Source organism: Gymnogyps californianus, chromosome 26, assembly GCF_018139145.2.
Source record: "Gymnogyps californianus isolate 813 chromosome 26, ASM1813914v2, whole genome shotgun sequence".
Lineage (NCBI taxonomy): Eukaryota > Metazoa > Chordata > Aves > Accipitriformes > Cathartidae > Gymnogyps > Gymnogyps californianus.
This window is the reverse complement of record NC_059496.1, coordinates 453,752-465,119: the sequence shown is the minus strand read 5'-3', so window position 1 is coordinate 465,119 and position 11,368 is coordinate 453,752. Positions and strand designations below refer to the sequence as shown.

The 11,368-nt window shown below is 58.8% G+C and overlaps 1 protein-coding gene and 1 pseudogene across 1 annotated transcript; one reads left to right on the top strand and one right to left on the bottom strand.

Moving 5' to 3' along the window:
- The window catches only part of LOC127025944 (scavenger receptor cysteine-rich type 1 protein M130-like), a 23,688-nt pseudogene extending 19,002 nt beyond the window's left edge, over positions 1–4,686 (bottom strand).
- A 3,161-nt stretch (positions 4,687–7,847) lies between these two features.
- Positions 7,848–10,109, top strand: LOC127025943 (scavenger receptor cysteine-rich type 1 protein M130-like; the record flags this gene model as incomplete). The annotated part of the gene is given in 6 exon segments (XM_050911097.1): positions 7,848–8,006; positions 8,264–8,315; positions 8,318–8,602; positions 8,958–8,999; positions 9,002–9,271; positions 9,889–10,109. Coding segments are annotated over 6 exon segments (1,029 nt in total), but the record flags the coding sequence as incomplete, so codon positions are not given.
- Positions 10,110–11,368: the final 1,259 nt, after the last annotated feature.

The following is an 11,368-nucleotide window of genomic DNA, read 5'->3' as shown; positions in this document are numbered from 1 at the left end:
CTGCCTGCTTTGGACAAGGAAGTGCTCAGATATAAAAATATATACCTGTATTACAATATATACATTTTTAGAAATATATGTGTGAGTGTACAAATATGTATAAATATACTTTTATTTATTTATAATATATACGGTATTTTAAATATATATACCTCTATACATGTATGATGTATACATTTATATATATATTATTTTTATTTATATAAAAACATTTATAAAGCCAGAAAATTAAATATATATAGCCATTATCACATAGGTATAAAATGGAGAAAGCCTTCTTTAATAAGAGCTAATGAATGAAGAATTAGAGTTTAAATGTGAATAAAAAAAATTACAAGGGTGGGTCGAGGTCCCCCACTTTACCAGGCTGCAGAAGAAGCCCAGACATGTTGTGGGGGGAACTTCAAGGCAGTGGGAACATGCCTGAGGGCTGCGACCCCCTCCCAGGAGGCCACCAAGGGCCCTCCACACAAATCCTGTTAACAGACAAAGAAGAGCCCAATCCTGGGAAGTGGCCTAGGAGGCCCCAACATCCCAGACCAGCTCAGCAGGATGGCCACGCAGGGTTACTGGGGCAGCCTCTGAGCTTTCTGGTGCTGCAAGACACAGGCAATGCTGTCTGCAACATGGAAAACCAGGACAAAATGCCAACTTCAGAAGAATATGCGCATGGGGACCATATGGAAAAGACCCAAAGAGGATCTCAAAAAAGACCACGTGAACCAGAAGAAACAGCCAGTGAGCCCATGAACTGCAAAGTGGATTTGAGGTGCCAAACAGAGGCAGGGTGGTAGTGGGGAACTCCCTTTCCCCATGGGGTGGGGGATCTCACAGCTACCTGCAAGACCACTGTGCGGTGCAGAGTGTGCTATTTAGATTTCCTTGTCCTTAGGTTGATAACCTGATGGAATGTTTCAAAAAGCTCTGGCTGAGTGAGTGAGGGGAGAAGTCAGGAGTGTGCTGGCACTTGTCCAGGTCCACCTGAGCCACACCAGCCAAAGCCAGTGTGCTGTGTGTATGTCATGTGAAAGGATGGGGAAGGGGGTGGGGTGGTGGATGTAATGTACATTTGTATTGAATACTGTAGGACCTGAGCAGGATGCAACTGGTGTGGAAGAAGGGGTGGAGATTGTACTGGGTGTGGCTGGGACGGAGTTAATTTTCTTGTTAGCAGCCCCTATGGTGCTGTGCTTTGCCTTGGTGGCCAAAACAGTGTTGAGAACACACTGACATTGGAGCTATTGCTGAGCAGTGCTTGCACAGCGTCAAGGCTTCTCTCTTTCTCACTCGCCCCCACAGCGAGAAGGCTGGGAGGGGACAAAGCCAGGACAGCTGACCCCAGCGAACCAAAGGGATATTCCACACTATGACATCATGGTCAGCAGTAAAACTGGGGAGGGTGTGTGTTCTTTGCTCAGAGACTGGCTTGGCATCAATCTCCTGCTGTGAGTGATTACTTCTCCACTTATTAAACTGTCTTTATCTTGACCCATGAGACTTTTTTCCTGGCTTTTGCCCTTCCAGTTCCCTCCCCCATCCCACAGGTGGGGAGTGAGCAAGTGACTGGGTGGGGGCTGCCACATGGGGTCGCCCCACCACACGAGCACAGAGCAAATAGGTTGGTATGTGCTTGTGAGGTCACTGGTGCCTGAGAGATCATAGGCTGGGAGCTGGCACATGGCCTGTGGAAGTGTTGTGAGATTGCTGATGCCTGAGTAGCTGATAGGCCAAGAGCATGCACATGGCTTGTGTTGGAGCTTGTGAGGTCACTTGTGCCTTGATATCTCATAGGTGAGCAGATAGCAAGTAGGTGGATATGTGGTGGTCAGGTCACTGGTGCCTGAGTAGCTGATAGGGAGGAGGGAGACACATGGCTTGGGTATGTACTTGTGATGTCACTCTTGCTGAATAGCTGATACCTCGATCAGGAGCATGGCCCTTACAGGTGCTTGTGAGGTCACCGGAGGCAGAGTACCTCAACAGCAAGGACATGGCAAACGGGTGTATAGGTTCCTGTGAGGTCACTGGTGCCTGAGTAGCTGATAGGGCAGGAGCAGGCATCTGCACATACTGGTTTTAGCTGGGATAGAATTAACTTTCTATTTAGTGAAATAGTGAGCGAGCGACTGTGTGGGTGCTGGCTGGGGTTAATACAGGTATGTGTAGGTTGTGAGGTCACTGGTGCCTGAGAAGCTGATAGGCAGGAGCAGGCCCATGGCTTGTGTCTGTGCTTCTGAGGTCACTCATGCCTGAGTAGCTCACAGGCCTGGAGTAGGCCCATGGCATGTGTAGGTGCTTCTGTCACTGCTGCCTGAGTAGCTGATAGGGCAGGAGCAGGCCCACAGTTTCTGCAGGTGGTTTTGAGGTGATTGGTGTCTGAATAAAGGATAGGCCAGGAGCAGGCCAATATCAGCTGTAGATGCTATGGCATCACCTGTGGCTGATAGCAGATAGGCCAGGAGCATGCACATAGCTGTGTATGAGCTTGTGATGTCGCTGGTGCCTGAGTAGCTGATAGGGCAGAAGCTGGCACATAGTTTGTGTAGGTGCTTCTGATGTCACCAAGTCAATATTTAGACCACAACCAAACATGGCTTTTTGGAAGAACCATGTTAGCAGCAGCAGTCCATACACTGCACACACACGTGTGACAGTGTAACTCATGAGCACACAGCGTTGCAGTAGGAGTGTGAGGTCACCATCAGTATAACCCATGACACACAGCAGTGGCCGTAGGAGGGTGTGAGGTAACGTCACAGATGACACCCCATGGCTGTGGGACTCGGTGCAGAGCAGCCGTGTGCCCCATCAGAAGGGCAAGACAGGGAACGGGATCTGCCTGCCCTGTGTCTGCAAGGCGAAGGAGCAGCCCTGCAGCCCTGGCTGGAGCAGTCGGGGGGGGTGGCTCGGGGCACCGCAGGGATGTGCCTGGGCACGGTGCCAGAGGAAACCACAGGCTTCCTGCCCGGGCGCTGTGGGGGGAGCACGGAGAGTGCTGCGAGCCACGTGGGCTGTGGTTTGTGCACCTGCAGGCTGCAGCTCCCGAGCCACCCGGGGAATAACGGCCCCTCGGTGACATGTCAAGAGGCAGGGATACATCTGAGCCTCTGGGCTGCGTGTCAGCTGCCAGGGCAGGGACATGTCCCAGCTCCAGCTCATTTCAAGGGACCTTCGATGGGGCTCTCCAGGGAGGAACGGCTGAGCCAGCACTCCTGGGATGGGGCTCTGGCCTGAGCTAGGGCCCTTTCCCAGCTGCTTCCCAGCACAGCAGGATCTGAAGCAGGGGCAGGGGCTTTCCTTCCCTTCCTGACACAGCTCCTGGTGCAGTCCCAGCCCTGTGGTTCCCATGGCACGGGGACAGCTGGACACTCGCACCTTGGGCTGTTGGATGTGCCCGGTATAGGAGATGCTCAGTGCTCCTGGTCCACACAGCAGGGTTCAAGGCATGAAAAATCCATTTTCCCCCACTACAGCCGGCCCTGTCCTGTGACGCACCGCCACCACAGTGACGTGACACCTGCAGTGGAGCCATCCCTCATATATGGTCATGAATGGCGCTGGAGAAGTTCATTGGAGGGCTGGGCTGTGTCGGAGGGGAGATAGCTCCCGATAATGTCTAAAAAGGTGCTGCTGCTTTGATTGGCTCCTCCTGTAGCTGGGCTGGCATCTGCAGAGATATATTGCCCTCTCGTCATCATTGTCCCCATGAGTCGCGAGGAACTCTGGCAGGGAGTGTGGCGCAGCAGGGATGTGCTGGCAGGGGCAGGAGGCTCAGGATGGGCCGAGAGGGATCCTGTCCCCTCAGATGCTGTGCTGCTGCTCTGGGTACAGCTGTGCAGGGTAAGTGCTGACTGCCTTGTCCCACAGCCCAGGGCCAGGGGCTACCAGGGTGGTCATCAGGATCCGCCTGGGAATGGGGTTTCTTTGCAGGTGCTACTGAGATGAGGGGCAGAAGGGGCTCAAGTCCATGGAGCCTGTGCCTTTCCCTGTGCCCATGCGGGTGGGAGAGAGTATCTCCTTTTCCAGGGCTCCAGTGCTTAGGGCAGCCTGTCCCTGGCTGCATTCATAGACACCTCTCGTGGGGTACCCTTTTGGGACCTCCTGTTGCCCAGCACTGTGCCTCTGGAGCCAGTGGTGGCCTAGCTGGTGATGGCAGCCCCCAGAGATCCCCAGAGCACTGCCAACCTCTGGGGTAGCCTGGAGGGTTTGTGTGCTGCTCACTGCCCCCTTGTTCCAGGGGAGCCCTGACCCCATGAGGGCAGTGTGTACCCCACAGAGAGACTGACGCCAAGGGCGAGGAGAGGACATGGGCTGGGGAACCCTCGGATTTGTCTCGGTGCTCCCTGGGAACTCAAAAAGCCATGGGTGCGTTTGGATGGTGGTGGGCAGGTGGTTTGCACAGGAAGCTGCAGGCCCGAGTACACAGGGCTGTTGAGGGGGTGCTGGGCTGGGAGGAACGGTGCCCAGTGCAGGGCTGGGCAGATATGGTGGGGGCATGTGGCCATTGGGTAGAAAGAGGTGCCTTGTGCAGTGGGATGGCATGTGATGCCCAGAAGGACCCCCACACTGCACTGGGGACAGCCTAAGAGGGGAGTGGGCTCCCAGCCCATTACCTCTGACTTGGCCCAGGTAGGGGTTCCCCCAGACCTGCAGTGCTGGGCTTGGCACTCTCCTGACCCGCCCCATGTTGATGTTCAAAGGTGCTGCGGAGGTGAGGCTGGCGAATGGTGGCAGCGCTGTGCTGGGAGAGTGGAGGTGAAACACAGGGGCCAGTGGGGGACCGTGTGTGATGACTACTGGAGTATGAATGATGCGGCAGTGGTTTGTAAGCAGCTGGACTGTGGGTCTGCTGTTGGAGCTCACTCAGTACGCGACACTTTGGGCAAGGATCTGGCCCCATTTGGATGGATGACGTTGTCTGTAATGGCACCGAGTCTGCCCTGTCTGACTGCAAACACGCAGGATGGGTAAAAATAACTGTGTCATGGTGAGGATGCTGGAGTGACGTGTTCAGGTAAGGGTCAGTCTTTTGCCTAGCTTTGGGGCTGGGACGGGGGAAGGGACCTGGCTGTGCCCTCAGGGAGCAACAAGCAGATGCTGGAGCTGGGTCCAGTGTGGCCAAGCACACTGCCAAGCTGGGACTGTCATTGCTGATATAACTGATTCCCAGGGAAAGGCCAGGGGAGCCTACCCCCGAGGTGAACTAACTCTGCCAGAGTGTCTCAGCCCCGCCTCGGTGTCTTGGGCTGCAGATGAATCCTCCATCCCTGACCCAGGGTGTCCATTGGGCTTCATCAACCTCCACCCATTCTGCCAGTTCCCAGCAACAATGCTGAGGGTCCCTTTGCTGGAAACACCAGGTGGGACTTGCTTAGCACCCCAGGTCTTAGAGGACTGGCATGAGATGGCTGGTCACGCTGGGTTATTCCCCCTCACAGATATGAGTACCTTGACTGAACTGAAGGGCTTTTCAGAAAGGATGAGTGCTGGGCCCTGGGCAAAGGAGCAGGGTGGCCACAAAGCCCTTCACTGCCTGTCCCAAGAGCTCAGCTGTGTGGTCAAACAGTGCGAGGCCTCAGGGCTTGGTGGCTGCTTGACCCTGGCTGCTCCCTCCCACATCAGCACACTCACAGGCTGGCAGTGGGAAATCCCTGGGGCTGTGACAGCCCTGCGGGACATGACCCTGTGCAGGCAGCACTGACCCACTGTCCCAATCTCTCCTGCCTGCCCATGGCTCCTCACACTGCCCCATGACACTGGGGCTTTGCAGCACATCCTGATCCTCATCAGTGCGTGCTGTTACCCTCTGAGTAAGCGTGAGGCCAGGGGGTCATGCAAGTCTCCAGCCCTCTGTCCGGCCATTGGCTTTGGACCTGTGCACCTCCAGGCAGAGCAGTGTGTCCCTGGCTGAGGACACCCCCTCCAAACAGGTATCGGAGGGGTCTGGAAAGGCTCCAGCCATGATAACCATTTCTGTGCTCTGTGACATCTCCCACCTAAAAGGAACCTCCCAATCCTCAGGAACAGCCCTGGGATCAGGGTGCGCTTCTGGTTGCCTCAGGGTGATGGTCCTGCCTGGCCTAAAGCTCTGCAGGGGCTGAGCAGGCTGCAGCAGTCAGTATCATCTGGGCCACTTCTCCTGGACCTGAACTGCTCCCACCACTGTGGTGCTGGGGGAACCATGCCGGGCAGCACAGGGGACCTTGTGTGAGAGCAATTTGTCTGAGCAGTACCTGTGGCTGTGAGTCTGCAACAGACACATACCCTCGAGTGCTGTGATGGTGTAGAGAAGGGGTGCAGGGGGCCTGGATGTGTTTGTGTCACCAACACTCCCCCAACAGCTTCCTCTGGGATGTGCAATGGGCAGCATTTGGTCACAGCTTGCTTGGAGGTGATGCAGGATGTGGGCATTTAACTGCCAGAGGACTCTGGGAACTGCCAGTTGTTTGGGTTTCTTCCAGGATTTGTCCGTCTGGTGGAAGGGAAGAGCCGCTGCTCAGGACGTGTGGAGATCCATGATGGGACCAGTGGAAAACTGTCTGTGCTTCACACTTTGGTGCCAAAGCTGCTGACATGGTCTGCAGGGAGCTTGCAGTGCGGCAGAGCCCTGCCTGTCGCTGAGGCAGCTCACTTTGGAGAAGGGATCAGTGCCACGTGGGACAGAGAGCTGCAGTGTGTGGGGAATGAATCCCTCCTCATCTCCTGCCTCAGAGGGTCCTCCAGGGAGCAGCCTGCACCCACGCGAACAGCGCTGTTGTCACCTGCACACGTAAGGACTCAGGGACACGGGGGCTGTGCCAGGGTTGGGGACAGAGCAAGGAATGTGCTAGGCTGGGTGTGGGGACAGGAGGGATGATGGCATTGTCTGCAGCATGAAAATAGTGAGAAGGAGGAGAAAGGCATGCTGTCCCTCTGGCCTCTCCCCCAGCTCCTGAGGGTACAAAGAGCACCAAATCCACCCTCTCTCCTCCTCCTCTGTCCCCGAGTACACAGGGTTCAGGCTGGTGAACGGCAGCACAGCGTGTGCGGGGAAGTGGAGGTCCAGGTGCTGGGGACCTGGGGGACCCTCTGTGCCTCCCGCTGGGATCTCTCGGATGCCCACGTTCTCTGTCATCAACTCAACTGTGGGTTTGCTGAGGCCATTCCTGGAGGAGAGCATTTTGGGAGAGAGACTGGCCCTGTCTGGAGAGACTCCTTCCACTGTGACGGCACTGAAGCCCACCTGGCACAGTGCCCAGTGATCACCCTGGGGGCCTCACCATGCTCTGACGGGAACACTGCTGCTGTCATTTGCTCAGGTGAGTGCCGGAAAAATGCTGCATTAACTCCATCTGCCCTTTGTGTGTGACACGGCCACCCAAAGCAGGGGTCCCATGGCAGTACCAGGCTGAAGTTCTCCCTGGAGAAACCCTGGCATCCCCAGGAGCCATCTGGAGGGCTTTGCCTGCTCAGACTGACCACTCTGCTTTGGAGAGCTGAGCACTGAATGGAGGCAAGCATCTACCCCCAGGGCAGTGCCTTAGCCCCAGCGCCACCACCAGGCCTAGGCTCCTCTGTTCTCATACTGTGGGACGAGCCCAGGACAGGGCTGCAGGGCTCTGCTCCATCCCTCTGGCTGCAGACAACCACATCGCATCCCCGCAGAGAGCCCTGCAGAGCCTCATCCCACCAGCCAGGCAGGAGCTGCCTGGGTGCTCCCAGCAGCAGCAGACCTGGGTGTGAGCTGCAGAGAGGACCCGGGCTTTGCCCTCACTTCTCGTCAGCAAAAGGCTCAATCTGTCCTGTTTGGTCAGAAAATCCCCCCTCGCCCTGCTCCCTGAAGGATGCCCTGCTCCCCAGTGCCGCCGATGGCTGTGGTATCTCTGTTGTCCCCAGGCTCAGCCGGCTTTGCATCCCTGCGGCTGGTGGGCGGAGGGAGCCGGTGCGACGGACGAGTGGAGATCTTCCAGCATGGGATGTGGGGCAGAGTTCTGGATGATGAGTGGGACATGCAGGAGGCCAGTGTGGTGTGCCGGCAGCTGCGGTGCGGAGAGGCAGGGACAGCCTACAACCCCCCAAAGCCTGAGCGAGGGACGGGCCCCGTGGGGCTGCGAGGGGTCCGGTGCGCAGGGCACGAGGCCAACCTGGCCCTCTGCAACACCTCCCTGCCTGAGAGTGCACCGGCAGCAGGGGTTGCGGAAGACGTGGGAGTCATTTGCTGGGGTGAGCGGCACTGCATGGGCCCCCCAGGTGACGGGGTGGGTGGGCAGCCAGGCCCTGACAGCAACTGGGCTTTCTACCCACTACAGGGAGCCGGCGGGTCCGGCTGGTGAACGGGACGGGCGCTGTGCTGGGAGAGTGGAGCTGTACTACCAGGGCACCTGGGGGACTGTGTGTGACGATGGCTGGGACCTGTCTGATGCCGCCGTCGTTTGCCACCAGCTGGGCTGTGGAGGGGCGGTGGAGGCGGCTGGCTCTGCTCGGTTTGGGGAAGGCTCCGGCCAGATCTGGCTGGATGGCGTGAACTGCTCTGGGGCCGAAGCTGCTCTCTGGGACTGCCCTGCTGGGCCCTGGGGGCAGCACGACTGCGGGCACAAAGAGGACGCGGGAGTCATCTGCTCAGGTGTGTGCCGGGACCTGTGGTGGGAGCCTGGTTCCTGGGGAGGCCAGGACACAAGGAGAGCCGGGCATGGCCAAGGCTGTCCCTGACTGCCTCTGAGCTCCTGCCCGAGCCCGTCCTGTGGACACCCATGCACGGGCACCCTCAGTCCCACTGGGGGTCCCTGGGGAGCTCAGCAGTCCCCGAGGTTAGCGGGAAGGGCAGGGGTGTCTGTCCGTCAGGGACTTCTCTCTGCCCCTGGGTGCAAGGGGGACGTGCTGGCCCTGCCCCTGCCCGCCTGAGGGCCTGGGGGGTGCAGAGGTGTCCTGGCTCCCACAGCCCCACACCAGCCTGTTCCCCCTTGGTGCCTTTCCTGCAGAGTTCGTGGCCCTGAGGCTGGAGAACAGCGACGGCTGCTCGGGCGCCTGCAGGTTTTCTACAACGGGACATGGGGGAGCATTTGCTCCAACTCGATGACTCTTGACACGGTGTCGCTGGCATGCAAGGAGCTGGGCTGCGGGGATGGAGGATCCCTGGAAACACGCCTGCCCTACGGCAGGGTGTCTGGCCCTGCCTGGCTGGATAACGTGCAGTGTGGGGAGAAAACCAGCTCCTTCTGGCAGTGTCCCTCCACTCCCTGGAACCCGCAGTCATGTGAAGACCTGCGAGATGAGATCCACATCACCTGCAATGGTAACTCAGAGCCACCTGGGCACCACTGTCACCCCAGCTCCTGCTCCCTGGTGGGCACGGCCAAACACAGAGAAAGAGCTTGGAAGGGCTTTTCCTTGCCATGTCAGACCCTTCTGCTGCTGGTGGCACAAACGTGACCACAGCCACCCACGTCCAGCAGCAGTTGCCACCCAGGCTGCCAGCAGCACCTGCGGGAGGAGGCATCTCCAGGTGAGGTCTCAGAAGAGACCAGACAGGGTTCAGAAGAGCCTCCCCTCCATGGACACCCTCCTGCTGCTCTCTGAACCAGGGGCCTTTTGGGGCTGAGCAGTCAGGGTCTCCCCACAGTCCTGTGTGTCCCCTGAATGACCAGGGTTCGGTTGCTGCCGTGACCAAGATGGCACAGGGAGGGCAAGCAGAGCTCAGCCCTGCTCTCTTCTGCACCATCCCCTGAACCAGCCCCTTCACCACAGTGTTTCCTTCTTCAGGGGGACGCCCAGAAATGCCCCCGACCCGTTGGCCCCGTGCCCCAACTCCACGAGCTGCACAGGTAGGGAGCTGCTCCCCTGTGTACCCTTCTTGTCTGGCAGGGCTCTGCCTGCTCTCTCAGTGCCATGGGAAGTCTTTGCCTTCTCCAGCCAGGGAGAAGATTCGTGCAGTGGGAGGCGAGGACAGGTGCTCGGGCAGAGTGGAGGTCTGGCACCGTGGCTCTTGGGGGACGGTGTGCGACGATTCCTGGGACATGCGGGATGCTGAGGTGGCATGCAGGCAGCTGGGCTGTGGCCCCGCGGTGTCTGCCCTGCATGAGGCTGCGTTTGGGATGGGGATGGGCCCTATCTGGCTGGAGCAGGTGGAGTGCCGGGGGACAGAGCTGTCTCTGCAGGACTGCTGGGCCCGTCCTGGGGACAGCGGTGCTTGTCGGCATAAGGAAGATGCTGCCGTGCGCTGCTCAGGTGAGTGGCAGGGCTGGGACCCCTTGCTCGGGTCTTGGCAGGGAGCTGGGGAAAGCCTTACACCCACTTGGTCCTGGCATGGGCCCTGACCTCCCAAGAGAAGGAACATTCCTGTGGAGTGCAGGAGGCTGGTCAAGTGCGGAGCAGCCTCGGTGGATCTGGACGTCCTCCGGCCACTGCCGTGGGGCCCTGCAGCCCCAGGGCTATCCCCTGGGCTGCCTGTGCCTTCCTGCCTGCCGCCCAGAGCAGAGGCGCTGGGCCCTGTCCCGGCCTCCCTTTCTAGCACTACAGGAGGGGCAATTTGGGGGGGATGTGTCAGGGGCATCTCCAGACACACACACAGGGTGTGTTGGGGAGGAGGCTCCCGGGACCCGCACAACCACCCTCTCAGCCCAGCTCTCCTTTGCCTCTTCTGCAGCTACACCCAGGACGGCAGCATTCCCACCCCAAGCAGGTAACTTGTCCCCCCCGGGGCTGGGTATCCCCGGGGCCAGGCTGTGACCCACAGCTGGATGGAAGGGGCTCCTTGCTGGGTGTGAACTCCCAGAGCCGTCTGACTGGCAGCGGGAGAGTCTCAGTGCCTGTCATCATCTGCATCATCCTGGGGCCCTTCTCTGCCTGCTCCTGGCCCTCCTGGCCGGGCAAGTGCTAAGCACCAGGACTGGGCGCAGAGGTGGGTCCTGCCACAATGGTGCCAGGGGAAGAAACCTCCTGGAAGGGCTGTGGGGTGCTGCGGGATGTCAGTGAGGGGCACAGGCAGAGCTGAGGGGGTGGGACTGTGTGCTGCCACCTGTCCCAGACACCACCCCAGTGAGTGCCTGGCCATGGGGCACCAGCAGCAAGGGGTGGAGAGAGCCCAGAGGTGGGGGGAGCTGGCCAGAGGCAAGGAGAGAAACGGGGAGAGTGGGGCTCGGGGAGATGTGAGCAGAGGGGAGATGGCCAAGGCTGGCAGTACTCTGGGTATTGGTGGAGGGCGCTCTGGGGCAATGGAGATGCTAGGAGGAGCATGGGGCAGGAGGGTCCATTTCCATGGTGTCAGGCTCCCAGCCTGTCCCTCTGCCCAGCCCTGCCCACCCACCAGCAGGGCAGGGGCCCTGCTATAGACCCGTGGGGCAGAGAGAGGGCAGCTCCAGGTGGAGAGGAAACATGGGAGCTGCTCCAGGGT